This window comes from Myzus persicae, unplaced genomic scaffold (assembly GCF_001856785.1).
Source record: "Myzus persicae strain clone G006 unplaced genomic scaffold, MPER_G0061.0, whole genome shotgun sequence".
Taxonomy (NCBI): Eukaryota; Metazoa; Arthropoda; class Insecta; order Hemiptera; family Aphididae; genus Myzus; species Myzus persicae.
In genome coordinates, this window is record NW_019104211.1 from 286,550 (window position 1) to 313,864 (window position 27,315).

General features: G+C 28.9%; 4 protein-coding genes across 6 annotated transcripts; 2 read left to right on the forward strand and 2 right to left on the reverse strand.

Annotated features, from left to right (window-relative positions):
• Positions 1–144: 144 nt before the first annotated feature.
• Positions 145–9,418, forward strand: LOC111040055 (importin-11). 3 transcript variants are annotated; one of them, XM_022323770.1, is made up of 20 exons: positions 149–519; positions 1,539–1,696; positions 1,789–1,889; positions 1,953–2,066; positions 3,999–4,221; positions 4,295–4,466; positions 4,529–4,792; positions 5,059–5,214; positions 5,308–5,348; positions 5,420–5,602; positions 6,122–6,454; positions 6,555–6,719; positions 6,970–7,162; positions 7,230–7,309; positions 7,579–7,736; positions 7,851–7,947; positions 8,008–8,174; positions 8,242–8,334; positions 8,467–8,623; positions 8,718–9,418. In XM_022323770.1, exons 2-20 carry the CDS (start codon positions 1,568–1,570, stop codon positions 8,817–8,819), a joined length of 2,928 nt encoding a protein of 975 aa, XP_022179462.1. In that variant the 5' UTR covers positions 149–519; positions 1,539–1,567; the 3' UTR covers positions 8,820–9,418. The 3 variants fall into 3 exon arrangements, with proteins under 3 accessions (XP_022179464.1, XP_022179462.1, XP_022179463.1); XM_022323771.1 differs by lacking the exon at positions 149–519 and adding an exon at positions 985–1,009; XM_022323772.1 differs by lacking the exons at positions 8,242–8,334; positions 8,467–8,623; positions 8,718–9,418 and having other exon boundaries at positions 145–519; positions 7,851–7,933; positions 8,008–8,130.
• A 1,316-nt stretch (positions 9,419–10,734) lies between these two features.
• Positions 10,735–15,722, reverse strand: LOC111040066 (inorganic pyrophosphatase). Its single transcript, XM_022323787.1, has 8 exons — positions 15,525–15,722; positions 14,005–14,120; positions 13,741–13,947; positions 13,612–13,675; positions 13,150–13,212; positions 12,641–12,851; positions 12,458–12,564; positions 10,735–11,050 (listed from the first exon to the last, which is right to left on the reverse strand). The coding sequence occupies exons 1-8, from the start codon at positions 15,715–15,717 to the stop codon at positions 11,022–11,024; spliced, it is 990 nt and encodes a 329-aa protein (XP_022179479.1). The 5' UTR covers positions 15,718–15,722; the 3' UTR covers positions 10,735–11,021.
• Positions 15,723–15,989: 267 nt separating this feature from the next.
• Positions 15,990–17,441, forward strand: LOC111040067. Its single transcript, XM_022323788.1, has 2 exons — positions 15,990–16,670; positions 16,742–17,441. Exons 1-2 carry the CDS (start codon positions 16,421–16,423, stop codon positions 16,876–16,878), a joined length of 387 nt encoding a protein of 128 aa, XP_022179480.1. The 5' UTR covers positions 15,990–16,420; the 3' UTR covers positions 16,879–17,441.
• A 1,459-nt stretch (positions 17,442–18,900) lies between these two features.
• LOC111040057 (ATP-binding cassette sub-family B member 6, mitochondrial) lies at positions 18,901–26,267 on the reverse strand. Its single transcript, XM_022323775.1, has 14 exons — positions 26,165–26,267; positions 25,432–25,729; positions 25,150–25,349; positions 24,935–25,079; positions 23,912–24,092; positions 23,668–23,828; positions 23,353–23,590; positions 21,511–21,686; positions 21,229–21,434; positions 20,388–20,774; positions 20,216–20,330; positions 20,019–20,159; positions 19,822–19,943; positions 18,901–19,726 (listed from the first exon to the last, which is right to left on the reverse strand). Exons 2-14 carry the CDS (start codon positions 25,717–25,719, stop codon positions 19,564–19,566), a joined length of 2,523 nt encoding a protein of 840 aa, XP_022179467.1. The 5' UTR covers positions 25,720–25,729; positions 26,165–26,267; the 3' UTR covers positions 18,901–19,563.
• Positions 26,268–27,315: the final 1,048 nt, after the last annotated feature.

Consider the following 27,315-nt stretch of genomic DNA (forward strand, 5'->3'; position numbering starts at 1 on the left):
GGTACCAAGCGCCACCACCACCAATCATGGTATAGCACTATAATATTGGTATCGATCATGAGCTTCCGTCGGTTTAGGAACCACTGGCGCACCACAAATACCGTCGCGCACCGGAATGAGGTTAGGATTAATAAACGGCCGTAAAAAACATACGACCCACCACTACTATAGTCGCCACTCATCAAAACTCTATATGGTCTGTACTCACTAATCAGTAGTCACTGCCATCGACAACAACACGAATATACACCGCGAACGTAGAACGCATCATAATAATATTATATACTTATATACTACTATTGCACTGCTACTATTAATAATAAATTATTTTATCGATCATCGTCCGTGTAATCATTGCTGCGGCTTGCGACGTTATTTAGTATTTACATTTTACACACAACAGTCGTTTCGAAAACGTGTGCGCTCGCGTTCTGTTTGTGTGTGCGAAAGAGTGCGATGACGATCTGTTCACGGATTTCCCGTTGATCACGCCTTGAAGGATAGTTACCGACCATCCAGGTACCCCCCTAATGTTTTCTGTATTGCCAGTCCCCTACACTCGAACCGTGCCCTTAGTATTCAGTTACCAGTTGCCCCAGCGGGAGGGGTCTTTTTTCCTATATTTTATTACCCGAGTTCACAATCTGCTTAAGACGGACCCAAGGAGTGCACTCATTCTAGAACGTTCAGATCTGCAAATGGGGTGTAAAAACTATTGCGTTTATTTCGGTTTGTTTAACTTAACCGAACCCTCATTGAATGTGTGAGTCATCATTCCATGTCCCAGTCCAAACAGTCAACTCCTAAATGAACAACACCTTTGTAAATGGTGCAATTATTTTTTACTAGGGACTCGAGATTGACACAAATTTCTTAACATATGTTTCTTATCTTTAGACAAAAATTGTTTCATAAATTTACTACATCGGCTACAGAGTTTGAGTAATGTCCAAGGTTCAACTATTCAATTATTGTTTGCCTCAAAGGAACACAAATTTTGTTATTAAATGTGGGTGTATTGTTAGTTATTAGTTTATTACTGATAGTATCATCATAATATGATTCAATTGGTACAGGGGTATGTGTTATGAATGACTCAACACAGTTTTACTGTTTCTGGCTGTAAGCCCACAACAATTTCAAATGTTCAAAATTCAGTAGGTATAAACAAACCTAAGAAGTTAGAAACCTTTTGGGATATGTTTCTATATCAATACCTATTATTTAATTCTAAACCAACATTTTTAAGCCTGATTGTATTAATAATAATTTTTTGCTAGGTATTATAGTTATTTTATCATAATACAGTCTGACTTGGTTAACTCAAAGTTGAAGGGATTAGCCAAAAAGTTTGAGTTGTCCAAAAATTATACAATTATAGAAAATTTTAGGAACTGAAAAAAAGTATTGACAATTTTGGGTTAACCACGTTTGACTATAATAGGTACTTGTTAAATAATACATTTTTTTTATATATCTTGGCAAATATGGTACAAATTGCTGTAGATTTGTAGATTAATAACTTATTTTATTTTCAGATTAATTGTTAACTGTTTACATAATCAAAATGGAAATCGAACAGTTAGTTTACGAAACACTCCTGCAGGCGAGTAGTCAACATCCTGATATGTTAAAACCTGCTGAACAAAAACTTAAAGAATGGGAAGTGGAACCAGGATTTTATTCAGTGTTATTTGTAAGATATGATTTTTCTATGTCTTAAATAAATTTGACTATTCATAGGATAAGTACCTTCCACCTATAGTATACATGTTTATTGATTTTCAGAGAATATTTTCAAATCAATCATTGGATTTAAATGTCCGTTGGATGTCAATTCTATGTTTTAAACAAGGTGTAGAAAAATATTGGAGGAAAAACATTCAACAGTATGTACATACCATACCTAAAGCATTAAGTTTATTATTTAATAAATTTATAATCTTTTATAGTGGCATTTCCGAAGAAGAAAAAATTACTCTGAGAAAAATGTTATTAACAAATTTATCAGAACCTGTTCCTCGACTTGCAACCCAAGTTAGTGTGATTATTGGTAGAGTTGCAAGGTAATTATTTTTTCATAAATATCTTATTGATAAAAATTAAAGTAGGTACATCATCCAAGGAGGCGAATATATTTTGATTTGTAAATCAATAGTTACTGAAAGCGTATGCCTAAGAATTATTATGTCATATGATTATTCCGTTTGTTTTTCTTATTTTTTAATGAAAATGTTTTTGTAGTATTAAACATTATTTAAGATAACACACTTCCATAATTCAGTGCGGGATTTAGTGCTTTTATATATTAATTTAACTTTCAAAAATGAATTCTTTCCATTTTGTAGTTGTTTTTTTTAAATTGAAAAATACCAATTGATGTTGAAAGAGTGTAAAAATCCACCCATTTTAACAAGAACTTGACAATGTTTCGATACATTATTTGTATATGTACCCCCTCAAATTTTTGCTGCTTAAATTAGTCTACAATATTATAAAATCCAACTAACGTAACATTGGTTGGGTTAAAATTAATTTCAATTTCAATTGCGTGTGTACACATTCTGGACATTTGTCAAATAGTTTTACATTTTTCATAATAGGTATAAATCGTAAAAACTAAAAGTAGCTTTAATATTTATTAGGATTTGTATCTGCTATCTGCTGACTATATTATACTATATTATTTTATTATAATATTATACATGGTTTGATTTGACCTGAAACCGACAACTATAACTTGTAGACTGTAGTCTGAGTAATCAACAGTTGTTATTAGTTATAGTTACATATAGACTATAAATATAATTTTTGGTGGTTAGTGATTTGGTAATGACTCATTATTCCTATGTGAAAACTGAAAAGACCATTGCCAAACTCTATATTCTTTACAGTATACTTTTTCATAACTTACCTTAATTTTTCCTAACGTTCAAGTAAATTTTCAATTTACTTGGTGAAATGTCAGACATTTTGAAGTATCTAAAATTGTTTTTTGTCTTAGCTAAACTATATAGATGAAATTTTCACAGAATGTTAAGATTTGTATTTTCCATACTCCTTACAATTTTCAAAATATTTTGACTATCTTTATATTTTGAGTAATTTGTAGACATAAGGCAATTGTGAATTTAATTAGTTTTTTTAAAATCATGAAAATTGAATAAAAAAATTCTTAATAAGTTGTTATTATCGGAAATTTAAAAAAAGTTGAGTGTAAATCCACAATATTTTTGGTTTAAAACAGCTTTACAGACTTACAGAGCAGCCTTTAAAAAAAAAATTAGTTAGTGTCAATACAAGCTTTTTCAAGTGTTTGTGAAAATTTTTAATTTTTAATTTATAAATTTTTTAATGTACCTATCTAATTATTAGTGTATGTAGCTGGAATTTCGACAACAATTTTTTTTTAAAATTTTTGTAAATGAATATTGGGTGCTGTAAAATCATGATAAATTGTCAATAAATCTTCACATAGCAATTCAAAAAATGTAACGTACAGAAAGCTAATAAAGCTATATTTATATCTTAATACATAAAAATCACACAAACAACAAGTGTTCATGCAATACACTCCAAAACTTCTCAACCAATTTTGATAAGATTATGCTCAATGTGTGTGATTTGATCCAACTTAAAATATAGGATAGTTTTTATCTTGATAAGAAGCCCTTCATTTTTTTTATTGATTAATGATGGACATTTTTGCATATAAATGTTGCTATTGATTACAGCCTACAGATTACACTACTATAATAGTAATAGGATAATTAGTATTTATTGCTATTGGTTACTCAGGCAGAGAGGAGAGATATCAGGGAAATATTGAGTATAATTTGAATTATGTTCAATTTATATATCTGGTTCTATTTCCAGTCCAATTGGTAATTTTTTTTTCACTTCAACAAATTGATAAGTCTACCCATCTCCCCTCCCCCTCCCAGACCCTTGTAGGTATGTTAATTTGGTTGTAAAATGTTATATTTTTCAATTTTTAGGTTAGATTGGCCATATGATTGGGGAGATTTGATGCCAGAACTTATAGAACGTATTAAATACGATCCACAAAACCGTGCACTATTATCTATGCATCATGTGGTTAAATCACTAGCAGGCAAACGATTATATGATAGTATAAAACTCTTCCAAGATGCTTCCAGCCAACTATTCCCAAATTTTTATAGTCATTGGGAACAAAGAACAGATGCTTTTATTAAAGAGGTAAGTTCTATAAAATACATTTGTTATAATGTTTCATAAATTGAATACAATAATATGTTTCTTTTACATATAGATTGAGCATGGAAATGTATCACCACCAGTAGCTAAACTCTTGGAAGATGCATTTTATACTCAAAAAATACTGTCCAATTTTGTATTGTATGGTTTTAAATCTCCTTATCCTAGTGAAGTCAAACGATTTATTTTAGCTATTTTCAATAAAGTTCGTCCTATTATTGCTTGTCGTAAGTTAATACAATTTTCAAGTGCAATTGAACTGAAATTATAAATTATTTTTTATTTTTAGGTGCTTTCTATCCTGATTTAGTTGAAAAATTTGTATGCCGTATGTTTAAAATGCTAATGGCAATATTAGAAGATCATCCAGCGGAGTATCTGGATTTCATTCAACCAACTGTTGAACTGGCTTATTTTTATGGTTTTACTGCTGATGGAAACGCTGTTGTCTTTGAGAGATTCTTAATACAGCTTTTTAACTTAACAAAATTAATATTAATTTGTCCTCAGTATAAATTACCACGTACTAATGGCCCTATTTGTCAAATGGATGGTGAGCTATTTTATTTTTGAAAAAATAATTGTGATCATAGAACTGATTGAAAACTGAAACATAACCTCTTTAAAATTCAATATTATAAATGTACCTATTAGTTAAAAATATCAAATGATATTATGCAATTCTCAAACATTAGTTTAATGCATATTATAATGTCATACTACTGTATCAATATTTTCTAGCATAACTTTTATTCAATCAAATTTAGTTTTGTGACTTTAATATATAACATAATATAGTATATTTTAATATTGTTTTAGATAATGCTAAACGTGTATCAGCTTCAGCAGTTCAACATAAAGCTTCTGTATTCAAATCTGACAGATTAATGGTAATGTGTCAACAATTAATATATAAGTATTTTCTTCTAACACCAGCTGAATTAGAAATATGGGATAGTGATCCTGAAATGTTTGGTAAGTGGTTACTTTCAACCATTTATTGAAGTTAGTTAATTAATTGAGTGTACCATTTTTAATTAAATTCTTATTACTTATTTGTTATTACAGCTACTGATGAAGTAGGAGAATATTGGAAGTATAATTTAAAAGTAAATGCTTTTTTGGACATTTATTTAATAATTAATTAAATATAATTCATACAAATTAATTGTATTTTTAGGCGTGTACAGAATCATTATTTATGTCGTTATTCCATGAGTTCAGAGAACTGTTGACACCTAGACTGGCGGCAACCATTGAGTCAAATAGGGAGTTTGTTGACCCTAATAATTTAGAAGCAGTATTAAAAAAAGATGCCATTTATAATGCATTTGGACTTACTGCATTTGAGATGTTTGATATTGTAAGTAGTATAATAATATCTAAAAGTACCTATCAATGATAAATTTAGAAAATTTGTATGAACTCAGAATTTTATACAGAATTTATGATAACACTGCTTCGCACATTATTTGGCCTATTCTCTTATATTGCAGGTTCTGATATTATTTGCATTTGAACTATCAAATGATACTGTGTTGAAGTTAACTTAAATAAAAATAATTAATTACTTAATTTCATAGTTCTATATATTTTTTTTAACTTAACAATAATTAAAACATAGGTAATTTTTTTTGCACTTTTTTTATAAACAACAAAAACTAAAAGGTCACTTGACGTGATTGACAATGGTGGAAATCATAAGTGTATAAAAGCAATGAAGATAGAGGCTTGAATTAGCTAACACAATTTGCACTAAGATGAAATGCACAAATGTGCTCTTGTGTGATTCATTGCTCAGATATATATTATTTTTTAGTGGAGCTTAACCAAAAGAAATTTGACTTCTTTGTTGATTTTAATAATTGATTGTTTGTGTTAGATCAATTTCGATGATTGGTTTAATACCACATTACGCCAAGAGTTAATGGAATCTCATGGTCATTCACGTGTATTGAAGAGACGTGTGGCATGGTTGATTGGTCAATGGCTTACAGTTAGATTGAACCCAGAATACAGACCTGAACTATACAATATTCTTATTGGACTTTTAAATCCTGAACAAGATATGGCCGTTCGTTTAGCTGCAACGTCCACTTTGCGTTGTGCAATTGATGACTTTGATTTTAGTTCTGAGCATTTTATTGAATACTTGGAACCAATGGCATTCTCGTTGTATAAACTTTTAGTTAGTGTCCGAGAGTGTGACACAAAGGTATTAAAATGTCTTTATTATAATTTAAATTTTTAAACCCTATTCAAACACATGTGTATAATATATATTTTATTCATTCTGTGTTATGTTAATGTTTCAGTTAAATGTGCTACATGTCATGTCGTTTATGGTGGAGCGATTAGGTCCTATGGTAGAACCTTATTTTGATTCTTTACTTCAGTACTTGCCAAAATTATGGACTGATTCAGATGACCATCATATGCTACGCTGTGCAATTATTTCCACATTGACACAAATTGTACGAGTAAGTATTATTTATTGATTAACTTGATAACTATATTATTTAATTTGTCTTGCTAAAAAAATAAAGACAAAAACTGGTTAGGTTAGTTGGGTTAATTTTTCTCACAACGCTTTCTTTTATTCCAATCTAGTGTTAGTGCTTCTGTTAATTATTCATTTAAGCCTAAAGTGTACATGTATAATACTGTGTTCTCAAAAGAGTATAATTTAGTGTAAACGGCTATATTTTATATGTAATTTTAAAAATTTAGGCCATTCGAACAAAAAGTGCTGAACTGACACCATTCCTAGTTCCTATTATAAGATATAGTGTAGACATTAAAGAAAAAGCATACATTTATTTACAAGAAGATGGTCTTGAACTGTTATTATCTTACATTGAATCGTGTACAACATATAATGATGACATGCTAAGTTTAATCAATTATCTTCTTCCATTACTAGGTAAGCATGGCGTTAGAGTTTTTTCTATTTAAATTAATTTTATTATTAATGGTTTTTTAAATAACAGATTACTCTACGGAACATCTAAAAACTGGCCTAATGATACTTGAAGCATATGTTCTAATTGCTCCAGATAAGGTCATATCGGTAAGTATTATTTTTTGTGATCCAAGAATAATGTTAATAAATATATGAATTAAATAATATTGAATAATAAATACTAAACTATTACATAGTTTATTAAAAATGTTAAATTTGTGCATGCCTTAATAAATTATTAACATTTATTCAATTATATTATTTTCACTATCTATTTTTTTTAGTTTATTTTTTTAAGTAATTTATTTTATATTTTAAAAGTAATATCAATAGTTTTACGAATTATATATTTTTTTAACATTTGAAATTTTTTTTAGGAATATGGTACTCAATTATTTAACTTAACTACATCTTTAATGAATGATTTAAAAGATGAAGGAATTGTTTGTATATTATCATTGTATGAAACAATTATAAAAGTAAATTTACCACAAACTATTGAGTTAATGATGGTTGTTTTAGGACAAAACTTAAAGTAAGAATTATTAATTAACATTTTAAGGCATACTGAAAAAATATAAATAATGCTTTTAGATAAATTTAATAAAAAAACTTATTAAGGTTTATAAAAATGTGCTTGATTTTTCAGGTGTTTATGTTCCGGTGAAATAGGTTTGGCCGTAAACAGTTGCCGGTTATCTATAATTTCTAGAGTTATATTAAATGATTCAAGTATTTTTATTAAAGTAAATAATTTTTAATTTTGATTTATCTACAATTTATTTTAAATGGTTAATTGTTTGTAGGTTGTAGAACATTTATGTATGACCGAAAATGGAAATTTAATGAATTTTGATAATGTACTTAATAGAATAATTGAAGTTTGGTTAGAACGAATGAATCAAATTGTACAAAACGATAAAAGAAAATTATTAGGTCTCGCTTTAGCATCACTTTTAACTTGTCAAAAAAAGTAAGTTATTAATTTGTTTGTTTCAATTTATTGTTCATAATATTATATATTTTTTATTTTGTTTTAGACCAATTTTAGAATTATTTAAAGAAATCATAACTGTGTGTGTAGAAACTTTAAATGACATAATGAGGAAGACTGACGATGGAATTTATGCAGAGTGAGTAGATTATTAATGTTGTAATTTTCTGTACATCAAAATATTATTAATATAGTTTGTTAGTATAAAACACAATTTTTGTTAAATCACTTGTTCATATATTATATTAGCTTTAATTGTTTGTTTTAATAGTTCCATGCTAATGACTGACGATTGCTCCAATGTAAGCTCACGAGCAAATTCCGAGTGCGAATATCAGTATGAAACAGAACACAATGAACGTCAAAGATGCCTGTCGCTCAAAGATCCTGTTCACTGCATACCATTCCATAAATATCTACAATCTCAAGTAAATAGACTTTTTCACACTCATTTATACTTATTGATGTTAGTGAAACAGATTATTATTAAATTACTTATAATAACTTTTGATTGCTTCACAGTTGTTGGCTTTGCAAAATCAAATTGGAGAACAGCAATTCCAAGGTGTTCTGATATCTAAGGTAGACAGTGATATACTTGAACAACTCTACTTGTACATGTAATGTGTAGAAGATAAATGCTCCATTCTGCTTAAAAATTGCCTTTTTTATATAATAATTATGTTATATAATACAATCTCTAACATAACTGTGGGGTGGAAAGTGTAGTTTCATGTAACATAACCCAGTTTTGAAATATTTGAAAGATACGTTATTGTTGAATTCTGTTTTTCCACGAATATTATATTTTTTAAAGATTTTTTACTCACAGCTAATGTGTTGGATCAGTGGTATATCATGTTACATAGTTACTATATAAATATTTCAGTATCTGATTACTTGATTAAGCATATCACATACGCCACTACAATTTTACATTTTTAGTAGTTTGCCATTGACCCAATGAGAATAATATACAATACTAGTCATTAATGAATAGTATGAAAGTTGATTAATTATAATTATTATACTATTGATGGTTACAACAACTGTACACTTTTAAAGTCTGCTACTGTTTGCACATATCTTTTTGTTTTGCAATATTTGTTCACTGAAATGGTTTCATCGATAACGTGTAGTTGAACCAGTACAAATATCACCTTAGTAAATATTACATTTGCTTAGTTTCTAATATTATTATTACTGTTATTATATCGGTTACCAATACGTTATTCTGTTCAACAGCGTTCGTTGGACAGAAAAAAATGCTAGAAATTATCTGATTAATTCTGTACGTCAATACGTAATAACATTTTGTCTTGTGTTAATTCTTGATTTTAAGTGGGCAATTTGTTGCTGTTAAATATGTTATTCAAGTTGTTCTTTCTTTGTATTATTATAAAAAATAATAATGCATGTATGTATGTATAAGTATATAAGTATATTATAATAATTATACTGTTAATGATTTTATTTTTATGTTTTCTCAAATTTGGACTTTCAATGAAACAATTTTTATAGACTCGTGTAATTAAAATTTTTTATTAACATTTGTATGACAACATATTTTAAATAATTTTATGAGACAACATCAAATTAAAAACAAATATATAATATTCAATGAAATAATAAATTTAAATTATTAGTATGTCTATTGTTTTATATGCTAGTTAACACATTATTGTGACTTTTGTAGTTGTATGTTGAGTACTTCCTTATTACTTTCCTATTCATACACCCTCAAAATTATAAAATTGTGTCCAATAGTATAATTATTATTAGTTCAATGTCAATTAAATATATTGTTTTAATAGCAGCAGAACGATCAATAATTGAACTGTTGTAAGAGTAAATTGACCTATTAATTATTATAAAGCTTTTAGAACATTATCAATGTTCTTGTTGGTTTTTACAATATTATAATTTTTTAGTGAAATATGAACATTCCCATAAATGAATACTTTACTTACTCATAACTCACTTAAAAATTTAAATATTGTTTTTAACCAACACTAAAACACAAAAGTAAGAACATAAAGTTTGATAATGGTCAATTGACTCTCATATCAAAACTAACAGTGCGCTATTGAAACTAGTGAACAAAAATTTGCTATATCGTACGTAAGACGATGACAAAACATGTCAGTGCGACATCCTCTTAAAAGAACTAAACATGGCGTAATCAGTACAAAATATTCAGATAATTTTTAAGAAAAATTATTTTTAATTTTAAAAAGAGTATTAGATTTTTTGCGCTAGAGGCAACATGCATCACCACGCCGGCAGCTGGTCTCGCTTGCCGCATTAGTTGTTGCACATAAAAAGTTATGTCAAAATGAAAATAACATATTACTATTAATTCATTAATCTATAAAATAGTTTCAAAGTGAAATGAATACTTGTATAATTTTCCAAGTTTCAACAATGAAAATCATAAGCTGCTACAATCAAATGTATGTATAAAACTGTTTGATTACCATGTGCTATGTAACAAAGATTATTCTCAGGTAAATTAGGTAATTAATAAAGACAATAGTAATTATAATTTGAAGAAAAAACATTACAATTTATTGAAATACATATTTAAAAGTAGTATTTAACACATTAAGTTTATTATGAGGTTACAATGTTTGCATTTTACATGTAAAAAAAAAAAAATACATAAATGTAATTCATTAAATAATTTGGATGTTGTAAAATTAGTTAGGAATGAATATGAGTTCTACATAATTAAATACAACAATTGTAATATTTTTCAAAAAATGATTTATTTTGATCCCACTTTCTAATTTCACCAAAAAATTGATACCATGAACAGTTATCATTTTATAATTTTACAAAATGCCATTTATCAACTGCAACAGAAATAGTAACAACATAAATGTAAGACTAAATAAAATGATTTAATTGAGCTGCAAAACTACAATTTAAAGGTCATGCCCTTAAATCTAATGCAGAACCATACGATATCAACTGTAAAAACCATTGAGATATTAAGTAATAATAATTAATTATTATTCTAATGAATAAAATCCTAATATTTATAAAAACCAAGTAATAAATAATTTATTAAGGATATATTATATATATATTTTATTTTCAGAGTTAAAGCTCACATTTGTGAAATAAATTAGTGTTCCAAAATAAATGTTATCAATGATAAACTAACACAGTTTATGTACAAAATGACTGAAGAAATTTCTAGCTAGATTTTTGGCTTGCCAAATGTGTTTATTTTCAAATTAAAAATGTGACATTATTATTGTCTACACTAAAAACATGGAATTATACTAATATATGGCCTACAATATACAATTTGGGATTTAGTGACCCACCAAAGATTAAATTAAATTCTAAGGTGTTATGACTAATGCCTTTCAGTGATCATTGATTATCAGCTAAGGAATAGTTTTTCATATTTTCAATGTTTTTTCAAATATCTTTTAATGGGAAAAATAAAATGTAATATGGGTAAGTTTTGCCTAGTAACAATCAACCATAATTCAAATACAGATAATATCCAACCAAATCGTAATTAGGTAAGTGAATTGTCAATGAGTTTTTTGATTAAGTTAGATAAAAAACATTTTGTTGTTGTTGAAGGGCCGCACTCGGCAGGGTTCGACCGATCCTCACAATCAAAAATTAAGTCCCTGAAGTGCGATAACACTTGTACAATATTGAATGTCTATAATCCGCTTTAAAATACAAGGCACAACACCATAGATGTTTCTATATAATTTAGTTTAAGTGGGTATCATTCCATTAATAATATAGATTTATGTATTATATGATTTATACTAGGGATGGGCCGATATCGGTTTTTTTTCAAAACCGATATTTCAACTGATACCAAAAAAAATCTTATCGATCAGCATAGTATTGATAGTATCATAATTCACAAATGCACAGGTTAGGTTATCAATAATCAAATACTATAGATTATTTTATAATAATCAATGATTTCAATTTTCTAGGTAATATTATTTGTGTTATCAGGTATCGGTTATATTAAATATCGGTTTAATGGTGGTATCGGCTCATGTTTTTTTTGTCAAAAATGTTGTTTTAACATTTCCATATATTATCGGGTATCGGTTTTATATCGGCAGCATATATCGCAATATCGGATATCGGTAATAAGTGGTATCGGCCCATCCCTAATTTATAGGTACACATTATGAGATAACTTTTTACTATATCAAAATCATACTATGTCATTGAGAATAATATCGACTTGATTTTTACATAATTTAAATTACCTTCTGGTGATAATGGGCTAGGTTCGGATAGTGGCAAAATCTCCGACAATATTGCTTGAACTTTTTCATTATCAATACTAGAAGCATTATTCAATGACGTGTTCACACTAAAATCAATCATAGTCAACAATAGTAACAAAAATATACCATTGAAAAAATAGTTTGTAAATAACATTTCCCTACCAGGATAAACCGTCAGTGTTCTCTTTTTGTATTAAGGCCTTCCAGTATTCATGCGTATCACTGACTATTTTCAGAGCAAATTCGGCATCTTTGGGTTCACCATTAAAAGCAAATTTATTCTCAGGTTTACCATCTGGAATTTTGTAGATTTTCAACCATTCAACAGTGGCTTTTAGTAGCCCGGGAAAATGTTTTTCAATGTCCTTGATGTCTAGAAATAAAATTATAACATTATAAAAAATTAGCAGAATAGTAGAATTAGATCAAACAAACAATAAATGTTTAAAAAATGGATAAGGTAGGGCTGGTGGTATATACAATCAAGATACCTGTATCTAGTATTTGTCTAATGACGTTATTACTTACTACCAGTTATATGGTACTTTCAGTGAATCTAGAAAAATCTTTCCAAACCATGGAAATATGATATTTATTTTAAAAATAATGTTGACTTAATACTGCCAGCACTAAGATAAGGTATTAAATTATAATTAAATTAGTATAGTTACCATTGACTTCAGGTGCAATTGGATCTTCTACATTTATCACTAAAACCTTCCAATCAGTTTCGCCTGGAAGTTAATCATATTTATCATTATACATTTATACCATACATTTTTAAGAGGACGCCAGGTTAGGTTAAATACTATAACCTGGTATTTAACCCGCATTCTTTGTTTGTAAGACGGAGACAAGGCATGCGGATTCGTTATTAAATTATAATTACATATTTTATAATTAATAAACAACCTATATTCGTGATACTAGACACAATAAAAATGTGTGATAAAAGTTAACATGTAGTGAGGTTTTGTTGAAAGAAGCCACCCATTGATAACACTTTTTATAATTACATATAAATTTATAATGTAGGATGACCATAATCTACTTTTAAATAATTTCTATAATAAATCATTGAATATGGACACAGAATAGTTCTTTGAATGTGTAATAAAAATTATAATACTTGCCCTCATCAATCAATGCGACAGTACCCAATACCTTTACTTTCAGTACTTCTCCTCGTTTTGCTACCTTATAAATAAACAAACATTTTAAACATGATTTATAAATGTTTGAAAATTAAGTCTGTAGCATACTTTGTACCCAATTTCAAGAACATCTAAGGGATCATTGTCTCCCTTACACCCTGTATGTTCGTCTAGCAATTCAGGATTTTCCCAAGTTTGAGGCAAGGCACCATAATTCCATATGTAGCCTTTGTGTGGGAACACATTTGGTACAAAACGTAATTTACCTTTTTTTGTGTCTTGAATGATGGGGTTTAGAGGAGATTTTGTATTAATCTAAAAAAAAATTGACTTTGTAAACAATTTCTTAGTACGATTAATTGGAAATCTAACCTCCATTTTCGCATTTGTCCATCTAGGTATTTCTACCACCATATTGAAAACTTTGCCAGTGTTATCAGCCAGCAATGGAATATCGTGGAATGGTGAAACTATTCCGTTTTCATTTTCTATAAAAAAAATTAAACTTATGAAGTTATGAACATTCGGTACTTTAAATGTGAAGTTTCCCTTCACATTAATATTATATTAAATTAAATTTACCTATAAGTAACACATATTTTATAACTTAATTTAAGGTAGCTGGAGCGTGACATGTTTTAAGGACTAATATTAAAGCATTTCGTATACCAATTATATTTGAGCTGTGTGACTGTGCGAGAAGTAAATGAATTTTAGTGAGTGTAATCCTTAAATTTGTTATCGAGTACTGAGCACCGACAGCTCACCCCCTGCATAAAAGTTTTCACACGCTCATACACATGACAATGTTCCAGATTTTATCAAATATACGCCATACTATTCAAACGACAATATGCCAAAAAGCTAGACAAAATTGAAGGACTTGAATTTTCCAGATTTTAATTAGTTATTGTGTTGGTTAGGGAATGGCCAAGAGAATTTTAATCATTCAAATTTTTTCGATAAAATATCGATAATTTAACAAATAAGAATTTTGGTATTATATATATTTTAGTAAGCCTTTAATTTTTGTATTAATAATAAATTTCCACAGCCATGCTTTAGTAGAGTTGTTGAAGATTTTTAATTAGTTTTCAAAATTAAAATCTATCAAGTCCAAGTTCAACAGTTTTGTCTCGCATTTGGCCTGTTTTACGTGATCAATTGTACCTGATCTAGCTGCCTTAACAATGAACATTTATACATTTATCAATTGGTAAGTATCCTAAAACTGTAGTATATTTTTCTAAATTATTATGTTTGAAAAATAAATTAATATTATTTTTTTTTCTACTGTTAAGACCTAGTTTAGTTTAACAACAATTGAACAGTCTGTTGTTTGTAATGATTAAGAACTGTTGGGGTAGTAGGGAACCTGTTACCTTTTTATAATCTAAAAATATTAATAATATAGAATAATATATTTTCATAATGAATGTTTAAGGAATTTGAATTGATATCATTAGTAATCATTTAATAGGCTATTTTAAGATACCAATCACCTAGTACCTACTGAATGTTTTTTCTTAACCTACAACACCGTGAATAAATTTGAATGCAATCCATTTTCAAACATACTTAATATGTCTCAAGCCTCAGGTATAATATAAAAATAATTAATAATATAAAATATATTTAATTATATTGTGCCAATGACATCTCTTATGTACACGATTCAACGTCAGGCGGAAATCTTCCATAAATACCTACTAAATAACTAGAAATGGCAGAGGTCACCATAAAAGATGACCTTGAATGTTGGACGATTAAAATCAAAAATTCACAATAATCGTGGTAAACAACCAATAAGGCTTACAATAACACACATAAGACATCGGCGGTCAATTATTAGTACAAGCATTTTGCCTCACACAATTTCAATGTCGACTTACTTATGTACAATTTATAGTCAATTGTGTTGGGCGAACCTCTCTCTTCGATCTGGTACGTCATTTTGCTGTATTTCCTGTTGGCCGTGTGGCGAATCGCTGTCGAAGTACAAAGTGGACTGACTTTTCGGTAGCCGCTATGTTGGCGGTACACGGATTGCCGGATAATCCTTTGGACAGCTATTCCGAAAATCATGATTCCCGAATCTTATCAGCGGTGCTCTGCAAGTGGCAACAATTGCCCGTGAAAAAAACTCGTTGATTTCGATCGGCGTGCGTCTATTCTCCTTGGTCGCAGTTTTGCCGCCAAAACAACAATACGTTCGATCAAATTTGAAATTATATCATTTTATTCTGTGGTTGAATGTTGTATAAATAGGTCAACGTGTACCACAGAATAGATTGAATTAACATTGTTTTTAGATTTAATCAATTCTGTGCCTATGCAGTGTTGTAGGATCGGTATAGTTTAACTGACAGTCACGGCGGACCATCCGAAGTGTTCGCTGTAGTCGACTTGTAGACAAGTTTTAGTATTTTTTGTTTAGTGGTTTAGTCAACGTGGTGTTTTTCAACTCACGTATGTATTTATTTAATTAAAATATAATATTTTTATGAAAAAAAAGAAATCATTATTGATGCTCACCGTGAATTACGCATGATACTGGTACACATATTGGTGCATGGTACATAGGTATATTATATAGGTACATCATTTAAAACATACGCAATTTTCACAAATGTTATTTCCAAAATAGGAATATACATAAATTAAAAAAATCAAAATATAAAGTATCCTAGTTAGAACCGTAGTAGTTTATTTAGGTACCTACTAAATAGAGGGTAATATTTCCGCCTATAAGACGGTATTCACAAATGCCATACTGGTCGTGGTAGGCATGCTGCCTCTAAAATTACAGGTGTCAGAAAGAAGCGCAATACACGTGGCAAAGCAGACGAATTCTGCTCTTCCTCTAAAGAACGAGCTTAGGGAAGATTCAATAAGCAAGTGGCAGAGTGACTGGCAAAATTCAGCTACGGGAAGATGGACTAAGAGATTAATTCCTGATCTCCGGCCTTGGATCCTAAGAAAGTCGGGTACAGTGAATTATCATATCACCCAACTCCTCACGGGCCATGGTTGTTATGGTGATTATTTATGCATGTTCAAGAGATGAGATACATATAACATATCTTCGTGTGTCATAATGATGCCACAGAGCACGCGTTTTTCCTGTGCGACCGCTGGTGGAGACTACGCAGAGAACTGGAGGTGAAAACTGAAGTGAAATTCTTTTCTGAAACGGCGGTGTATACAATGCTGGAAAGCGAAGAAAAATGGGATGCAGTGTGCTGATTTATTGTTCATGTCTTGAGAAACAGAGAGGAGGAAGAGCGACAACGGCAACGTCAACCGCAGCAACCTTAAGTAGTTAAGTTTTTATATTGTGGCCCAAAAGACAAATGGAGGGCATAGAGCCCCTTATTATTTGTAAAACTGTTATTGCGAGGACTAGTGAGTGGGAGACTGGGCCATCACTGTCCATTTGTTTTCTTTTGTAGTTTGTTTTTGAATAAACGGCTTTTCGGTCATTCGGGGGTAGGATTACCGAGAGGCAAATTTGCCCCCCTAGTGGCTACGAATTACGATGGGCGGGACTATTTTCGCTCAAAAATAACCTTTCGCTTTTTGCTTAAATATTTTAAAACTACCTACTTTCCCTTTTCGCCCAAGAATATTATAGTACTTTTTGATCACATTTTTAAAATACACAATTTTGGAAACACTTACTTGAAGCCATTTAGCATTACTACACGGTGAGTCCCACGAGGAGGCAGCTTTTATTACTCTCTAAAAATGTATTGTGTATCTTTTGCATTTAATGAATTTAAATGTACATTCAAATAATTCTTATAACATTTATAAGGTCGTTAAAAAATTGCTTATAACATTGTATTTATAATTCTGTCAATTATAAAAGAGAATGGATTTGTGTTAAGAATACTTTAAGCTCAACAAAAAATTAATATAAAAAATATAAATCGTTAAAATATAATTATTAAATTTATAATTTATAATAATTAAATGCCATAGATTTAATAAAATCATACCGATTGATCGTTCCTGTTTTATATTGTTGTATTGTTTGCTCATTTTTCATTGTCGATCTATGCTTTTTTTATCTTTGGTACAAGTTTGTAAATGAACATTGTTTAGTTTAATGTAGACCTCAGTTCGAATTTCATTTATAACACTCAACCAGGCACAGACCATTGTAGACACATACTTTACATGAATAATTTTAAGTAAGTGTTTCCCGAATTCTGTACTATAAAAATGTGATCAAAAAGTACTATAATATTCTTGGGCAAAAAAGGAAAGGTCATTTCTGGGCGAACATGGTCTTGCCCGGCCACGGGAGTACATGCCAAAAAAAAAGTTTATTTAGGTACGTGACGTACCTATGTCTATGATGCCTATGATGTTTGTTACAAAAACATTTGTTTGGAATAGTATGTTGAATACAATCCTCTTGTTCAAATTATATTAACTCCAATGAAGATTTGTTCCAAAAACTATTGGAAATAGTAAAATAAGTATATAAGGATAAGTATAGGTACTATATCCTTATAAATATTATAACTCTATTGGAACGAATAGCTGTGGAATATGAAGTACAACCCTTATTAATTATATCATAATATTATCGTTCATCAGTCCTTATTAGTAAAATGTCAAATGACCAGGTTTCCAAACTTTTCGAACATTCTGCATATTTCAGTTTGTGGTTATAATAAATAGTGATAAATATAACTATCTCCTTGTTTAACTATGTCTGAAACAATTATTTAGTTAGTTACCTATTCTGTTGCGATTTAGGCATTAAACAATTTTTTTTTTTTACTTATTTTATTATTTTATTGAAATCAGTCAAATTGATGATAAGCAAAATTTTCTTCATGCTTGCTGCTCAGTACTATTACATACTTCCATTCCCCTTAACCTTAATCTTGAAGAATATTTAAAACTTTGAAAAAACCTTAATTAAGGGTAAAAATAGGAGCATACTTAATGAATCAACACAAAACACATAGTTAACAATAACGTAAAAGTTTTGGACAAAGTCGAATTGGTTTCATATAAAATTATATTTTTAGTCATTGCTGCCTATAGTTTATTTTGTTAGTTAGGAAAAAATAAAAAAATAGTTTCATACGTTTGAAGTTTAAACATAATCTACATACACAAAATAATATAAATTGAGTTTTATTATACACAAATAAATTGTAATTTATTGATATTTGATCGTCCAAACAATTTAAATACAACAAATACAATGCAGTAAGTACCTCCATACAAATAACATTCAAACGCATATTATATTTGTCGACTATTTATGTATTAAAAGGCTCCGAATTACAAGGGTAAGTGTTTTTGTTCAAATAATTAACTATTTAGCTATTAGTATTTCTGAGAGCATTGTCTTTCCATATTTACAAAGTTTAACAATTAGTATTTGGGTATCTGTGTAGAAATTGTCAATTCTACATAGTGTTCACATTTTTTGTGCTAATAAAATGTACATTTAATGATAATAGATAACTAATCTTATAATCTATACCTATCACGGCCATAAATAATAAAATACATAAATGAATAATTTTATTATCTATATACATAATTATGGCAGAAAATCTTATTGAATTGTGACTGGTACAATATGAAATTCAGCTGAACATTTTTAAGATAATAAGTTGTACAATATACAAAATATATATACTAATAAAATAAAATATAAAAGATGTATTTTACAACTTATAGAGTACCACTGAATGTGGATTGAAAGTAGGGCACATAAAATGTTCATATTAATTGGGATAATAAAAATAAACACATGTTTAGAAGTAGTAACATTGAAAGATATTTTTCTAATAAGTAAAAACCAGCCACTAGCCCAAATAGAGAATACCTCAAATGTATCTCAGACTATAACCCTTACACGTTGTCCCTAAACCGGTAGAATTGTCTAATACACAATCTCTAAGCGTGTGGATGGTGGAAACTTTTTGAACTTGTTGAAGTCTCATTGGTAGTTGTTGCTGAAGGTGTTGGATCCTCATTAGAGGGTATATCACTAGCGGATTTACGCTGTTCAGACCACATTTCACCATACAGGCCATTTCTTATTATGAGATCATCATGCCTACAGAACATAACATTTAAATTTTCAACAGATATAATGCTAAGAGCTTGATTTCAAAAAAATTGCAAATTAAAGAAAAAGACACATGGATTTACCTTCCTCTCTCATATATTTCTCCATCTTTTAGTACTAATATTTCATCAGCATGTATAACAGTTGACAGCCTATGTGCAACAATTATTGTGGTGCGATTAGCACAGACTTGATCCAACGCCGCCTTAAACGATTTTAAAATGATTAACACAGGTATTTAAAACCATAATATTATCATCGATAAAATGTTAGTATTTACTTGAATCTGTCTTTCTGTTTTAGTATCCAATGCACTTGTGGCTTCGTCCAGTAAAACAATGGCAGGCGCTTTAAGTAAAGTTCTGGCAATAGCAACTCTTTGTTTTTCTCCCCCACTAAGTTTCAATCCTCTTTCACCAACCTAGAAAATGATTGACATTAAAACGTTTGACTATAAGTTAAATAAACAAAACACACTTGTGTATTGTATTGATCTGGGAATTTCATAATTCTGTCATGTATTTCGGCTGCCATTGCAGAATTCATTATTTCCGAATCATTAGATTCAACTTTTCCATAACTTATGTTAAATCTAATAAATAATTTTAGTTAAAATTTTGTTTTTATCAAGAGTTTTTTTTTATCATACTTAATGCTATTGTTGAACAAAACAGTGTCTTGCGGAACAACACCAATAGCTTTTCTAAGTGAATTCTGTGTAACTAGTTGTATATTCTGGTCATCAATAATGATAGATCCTGAATCCACATCAAAAAATCTAAACAACAGTCTCACAATAGTTGTTTTTCCACTACCCGATGGACCGACCAATGCCAACGTCTTGCCCGGTTGAACCACAAATGAAATATTTTGTAACACTATTCTATCAGGTTGATAAGAAAATGTTACATTGCGGAATTCCACTTGTCCATTTTTCAACACCAAGTCTTTTGCATCAGGTACATCACTAACATCTGGTACTATATTCATCAAATCAAACATATTTTCCATGTCAATGAAGTTCTTCTGAATTGCTCTATTTAAAATGATTTAATATTCATATATTATGCATATTATTTTAATATTTTAGTTGACTTTAAGTAGATGTCATACCCACATGTTTTGTATCAGTCCTACAATATTTTACAACAGCCAATTTGAGTTATCAAATCCAATTTGTTATTAACTTTAATACTACAAAAAATTAACATATAATCAAATCAGAAGGTAAGAAACAGTATTTGTGTTTGTACATTGGTTTTTTTAGAATATTTTAATTTTCAAGCAAGCAAGGAGTATGTAAAATAATACAATTTAAAAATATTCATTGCTCATTTAAAAATTCAAATATTGTAAGAAAAAACAAACACAGCTGATGTTTCTTATTTTCAAGTTCTGCTGAACTGAAATTGTCTGTTGAACGATTTGTAGGACTGTGACAAAACATGTAGGTGGGGTGTCATCTTAATATATCTTAATTTGTTTAATACCTGTAAAATGTCCCAAAATAATTTAGTGGTCCATACAATTGGATGATGTACACAGTGAATAGAACATAATCACCTACTGTTAACTCTTTAAGATCAACAACAAAATGAACACTGAGCAATGATCCAGCTAACAATCCTATACATACAATTAAATTTTGAACAGTGTTGAGAATAGCCAAAGATACTTGCGTTTTAAACTCTTCATGCTAAACAAAATAAATAAATATGTGTTTTAAATTAATTAAATTGAAGGGTTTAAAAAAAAAATTCCATTCATTTTACTTGATAATCCATTATTGCATCTTTATAGGCTTTAACTTCATATTCTTCAGCACCATAGTACTTCACTGTTTCAAAATTCAACATAGAATCAACACTACGAGCTTCCATATTGTTATCTGCTATATTCATTCGACGTTGAAATTTTGTTCTCCATTCTGTTATGGTAATTGTCAAAGCTAAAAATTCCAAACCCCCCAAAAAAATAAAATAATAATTGATGCATGACCAATGCTACACATCGTAACTTTGTAGAACAAACAATATAAACTCAATGTAATTATTAGTGTAAATTATCCTTTAGTATTATAAATAATTGTTAATGACCTTAAACCTAATATTATAGAAAATTCTGCAAAATTAGAACGGCGCAACTGGTAATGAAAATAACGATTTTAAATTTATGAGTGTTCATATTTTATATAAAGTTTATGTTTTTCTTGAAAAACTTGAAAATTGCTGTGAAAAATTCACATTTAAATGTTGACCTCCCAAACTGCCCAATTAGATTCACATTCCTACCCAAAGATTCTTAAGTAAAAAATCAGAGCATTTTTACTGTTCCAAAAAGTAACGACAAACCAAAAAAAAAATACACAATAAATGATTTATTGAGTAGCATTAAGATTTTGGATTCTGATAAATGTATAGATTTTACAATGATGTATCTGTTGTTTTTTTTATTTATTTTTAAGTCTGAAAATAATTTTTATAGTCGAAAAATGCTCAGATTATCAACTTAATTTTTTTAAATATTAGCCATGATATTATTTATTTAATTTGAATGTATTAATAATCAATTTTATAATTGAACTTTAAATATTTGCCATTTTAGAGTTCTGCCTTGTATGATGACAATTGAAGGCATAGTTAATTTCAAAAAATGTTTACTTAATAAATGTGATATAAGTTTTCTAGGGAAAAAATTGACCAAAAACATAAAAAAGTCATAGGTTTAATGGTTATATTATGTAAAGGGCTAGGATTTATATGTAAATACATATTTTCAGTATGACATAAACTAATTTCGGCAAGTAGATTCAATTCACAGGATTTTTAATAAAATGAGTTATACTTGATTTTACATATTTTGTCATAAATACATGTTTTTACATATTTCACAATTATTCAATTTTTTCTCACATATTTAGACAATTTTACTGTTTCAACATGTTTCCTCGGAGTGATTTTTGATAGAAAGCTTATCATAAGTAAGCCCATACTGAACAGTGTACAAATTGTCTAGTACAATATCGTCAATTTGGTGATGTCGACCGGACGTATTTTTTATGTGGGTATAAGTGTAAACATGGTATAAAGCAATTTTACGACAGAATTAGTGATTTTTTAAATTTAAAAATTTGAAAGCCCATGTTATCACAAAATGCAATCAAGATAATTAGATGAATAATCATTTATTTTTATTAAATTTCATTGTATTAAGGATTTATTATTAATATTTTTTTGATAATCATATTTTGAACTGCTTAGCACACATTTATGTACATAGTTTTGTTGTGTAAATACATACTTTAGTTATATAAATACAAATAAATCCGACCTCTAATTATATACTCTAGAACCTAACCTAGAAAAAGTGGTGGATGTTCAATATTTAATTCCTCTATATATGCCTTCCATTTAACCTTTTTTTAAATCTTGTTTTAACTAATAACTACCCACAAAAAGTACCTATAAGCCAAGGGTATATTTAATATTTTGTCTTAAATTCATACTAAATAGTCACACCATTAACGGCTAATAAAAATGGATTTAATTGTTGGACATTTTTTTCTCAGTGTCATTTAAATATTACTCATATTATTGAATGTAAAATAATTTTACCTATATACAAAACCATTGTAATAAAAACCACAGTTCCCATCATCCAATTGAAATATGATAGGAAAAATATAACAGCTACAATGATGTCAATTATGGTAGGTCCAATACTAAAAAGTAAAAATGACAACAAACTATTTGTCGAGTCTGTTCCACGGTCCATAATTCTCAATACTTCACCAGTTTTACGGCTCAAATGCCATCTCAAACTTAAGTTATGTAAATGACGGAATAGTGATACCTAAGTACATATTTTAAAATATATTAATTGGTACAGTTAATATATTTTTACCTTATAGAGAATTAAAGAAAACTCACTTCAACTTCCCGTTTAGTATATTGTTGTACTCTAATCCATAGATAACTTCTTAGGTTATTCAAGAAACCCATTCCAAGACCTCCTTGTAAAAATTTGATACCAATATAGATAAAAATTAAATCCCAACGAAAAACAAGAGGAGTAGCAGTTAAGCTGTCGACTAAGAATAAAATCAATTATTAGTTTAATATGCTTTTTATATTATTAAAGGAACATAAAAAGATTAAAACAAAAATTAAATACCAATTTTTGCACTGTAAAGAGGAACATACACATTGGCTACTCTTCCAGCAATTACCAACATAATACAAGCAACTACTCTTAGTTGTAAAGCCACACTCTTTTTTGGCCATATGAAAGGTGCTATCATTTTTACTTTTCGAATCATATTGTTCCATGTTGAGGTTTCTTCCACTCGATCAGACTAAAAAATTATAACAGTTCAATATTATTTCTATACAAGTATAAAATATTGACGGTAAAAATACAGGAACTAAAAAAGGTCTTGAATGATACATTTGTGAATCACATTTAAACAATACAGTCAGTATTCTGTAAACAAAAATAAGCAAAAGCCAAAAATAAAAATATATCTATAATACTGCACATATTATCTGTTATATTACAATACAAATGAAAGTGAAGTAGGTATAATTGTAATTTATGATATATTTTGTTTTTTTTATGCCATAGACACTTCACATAGATAACACATAATAACCAACATCGAAAAACTAAATTTATACAATATGACGTATTAATAATAATAATTTATTATTATATAAAGAATATTTTGATGGATGGAGACCACCAAAACTACAATCCTTCGTATCAAGATCCAAAAAGCCACCAGTGTCAATGGGGTTGCCTAGCATTAGTTTTATAATTGGTTATATTTTGAAATATAGCAACTAGGATTTTCCATTCTACTAATGCTTCTATGTACTACTTCTAGCATTGGTGGGCAAAAAAAACTTTGGCTTAAATTGTACTACAATCAAAGTAGACAATTGTTGAATTATTTATATACAAGATTTGTTTACAGAAATTAATGATATAATCTCATAAGTAAATTAAACATTATACTATTAAAAAAATATGAAATTGTTTACCAATATAGCATTTAAATATTTAGAATATTTTCTTTATTTAATGTTGAACACAAGTTTTTTAAATTATAATAAGTATCTTTTTTTTTTTTTTTTAGAACTTTCAGTATAATAAGTATCTTAAAATATATAATTAAATTAAATATTGAAAACTTACATCTAAAAACAAATCCGTTGAGTTGTGTAGGCTAAAGTAATCTCTTGCAGTCATTATTCCAGGTGCTTTTACACCTAAGATCAATAGTAAGAAGCTTAATATATAATTTCCAACGAATAAACCGAATTCAATTTGACCATTTAAACTGAAAATAAATTATTAATAACACATGAATATAATTTAATACAAATCCATGGACAAATGTATTAACTAACTTATCTAATTTAGGCCACCAATCATCTCTTTTAATGGTAATGAAAGTCACATTTTCAGCGAGGAACACTAATACCCAGAAAATGAGCAAGACTAGACCATGTCCACGGGCTGGCATTGAGGGTAAGAGACTTTTTCTTTCCATTAGTATGAGTTTTGCCGATAATGGAAATACAAAAACCATAACGAGCATATATACAGCCTAAAAAATTAATAATATATTAAAACACGTAACAAAGTTAAGTCAGGTGGCTTTCATATTCAATTTCTTAATATGTACTCACTTGATAACCGTAAACAACACCATTTTGAATAATGTGGATGTCAACGAAAAACTTAGCTACTGCCAAAAGGGGAAGAAGAAATGTAATGATCATCTGAACATAGTATAACCTGGATTGGGGAATTGCAGCCTGCGATAGAGGCGTACTGTATTTTCTGTACATTGAGCATTGGGCTGTGCCAAATAGTATCATGTACACGGCCAAGGTACCAGCAACTGTGGTTTCTAAAAAACATTCTGATGTCTTGTTGACCCATAGATCAATCGATGAACCGTTTGGACAAAACATTTTCTACCAACTTGTATCCATAAATTATGACAAAAGTACAATTAGACAAGAGTAACAATAAAACAATTTACATTGAAGGTTTACATAATATTGCCACATTGATAAAATTTATATAAATATAACATGAAAGTCAAATATAAGTTAGTTGTTATATAAACCTCTATAAAAAGTATTTGATTAATTATAATCGGATAACATAAGTAATCCGGTTGGAAATAAAAAAATTACATGCACTGAAAAGACAATTTTTAATTAATAATAGCACATTATCGTCCCGAACATAAAACTAGGTTTAATTATTCAGAGAATTTGACTGATTATTGCAAATAATTATATAAATAAAACCGACATCCAAGTTTTCAACATGAATTGTTATCGGAATTGGATGAAGGAGGTCTGATACAAATATTATGATTAAAAAAAAATTGACTAAAATCAAACTCACTAGTTATGTTCAAATTTGATGATGTTTAATTGGTACCTACCTAGTACCTACTTAAAACTAAAAACTAAAAAAAATATTAAGTACATTTTTTTCATTTTATGAATCATCATTATTTATTATCATTTATAATCATAATACCGTTATCATTACTTATTATCATTCAATATCATTATCATTTTTATTATTGTTATTCGCGGATTAAGATAAAAGTTATTATATCTGAGTCCGTGTTGTTATTCAAATTTAACCCCCCACAGTCAAGGCTATAATTTCCAACGGGACAGACGAGGGTGGTCACGGGTGACCCATGTGATTTCATTCACTATTATAATTAGGCACTAAAAAGTTCATTAATCCTAATCCTGTATTAATTGTTTTTATATAGGTAAGAAACAGTCAATATTTTTTTGAATTTCTGTTTTTTCTTACTTATTATAAATATTATAACTTGTATACATAGGTAACAAAAAAAAAAAAACGAAACATTTTGTATCTTGTAAATGAACAAAAAAAACAATAAAAAAAAGGGTATGGTATAAACCGGCAGGTACTTAATAGTTAATAATATAATCCAGTTTGTAGTATTTTATCTCATTCCGGTCACGGCTCACGAGTGACCGAGCCTTGCCTGTTATTAAGGGTTAAAAGCACTACTGCGGCCTGTGACAGATTTAGGTTTTAAGCTGCGACAGCTGTAGATCTATTTACAGCTATCTGTGATTTATAGTCACTATATAAACAGTATCAAAGTGGATTATGAATATATACACATTGTCAGATAGGTACCTATATTATATAATATGTATTATAAAAATTACCTTGACCCATAATTGATATTAAACTGTTTACTGTACATAGCTGTGCCCCTTGGTGGCTTGGTTACAGTTATAATGTTATCTACCTCAGTGTTACAAGCGATGGTGAATTTTTGACCTAGGATATAGAAATGGTCTGGTAGTCGTGAGAGAGAGAATGAATCCGGGGACTTCTGGCGTGGAATCCCGTAATAAAGAATCTCGTAAGAAAATAACCCTATAGGTAATAAAAATGTCGTGTCCCTACACCTCATACTATATTCATAAGATTTCAGTATCAGTCTATGGATGATTTAAAATAAACAAATAGTTATTTTTTTTTAGTCACAATACATT

Bases quoted from the DNA above. Each gene is read 5' to 3' on its own strand.
- LOC111040066 (XM_022323787.1), bottom strand. From the start codon at position 15,717: ATGATTTTCGGAATAGCTGTCCAAAGGATTATCCGGCAATCCGTGTAC. The intron at 14,121-15,524 runs GTAAGTCGACAT...TTTTTTTTATAG, and splicing joins TGACTATAAATTGTACATAA to AAAATGAAAACGGAATAGTT. The intron at 13,948-14,004 runs GTTAGATTTCCA...ATTTTTTTTTAG, and splicing joins GGACAAATGCGAAAATGGAG to ATTAATACAAAATCTCCTCT.
- LOC111040055 (XM_022323770.1), top strand. From the start codon at position 1,568: ATGGAAATCGAACAGTTAGTTTACGAAACACTCCTGCAGGCGAGTAGT. The intron at 5,349-5,419 runs GTAAATGCTTTT...TTGTATTTTTAG, and splicing joins ATTGGAAGTATAATTTAAAA to GCGTGTACAGAATCATTATT. The intron at 6,720-6,969 runs GTAAGTATTATT...TTAAAAATTTAG, and splicing joins CATTGACACAAATTGTACGA to GCCATTCGAACAAAAAGTGC.
- LOC111040067 (XM_022323788.1), top strand. From the start codon at position 16,421: ATGCTGCCTCTAAAATTACAGGTGTCAGAAAGAAGCGCAATACACGTG. The intron at 16,671-16,741 runs GTGATTATTTAT...ATGATGCCACAG, and splicing joins CACGGGCCATGGTTGTTATG to AGCACGCGTTTTTCCTGTGC.
- LOC111040057 (XM_022323775.1), bottom strand. From the start codon at position 25,719: ATGTTTTGTCCAAACGGTTCATCGATTGATCTATGGGTCAACAAGACA. The intron at 24,093-24,934 runs GTAAGTTTTCAA...ATAATTTTTTAG, and splicing joins CAACGGATTTGTTTTTAGAT to TCTGATCGAGTGGAAGAAAC. The intron at 20,775-21,228 runs GTATTAAACAAA...CATTTTAAATAG, and splicing joins TATTTTGGGACATTTTACAG to AGCAATTCAGAAGAACTTCA.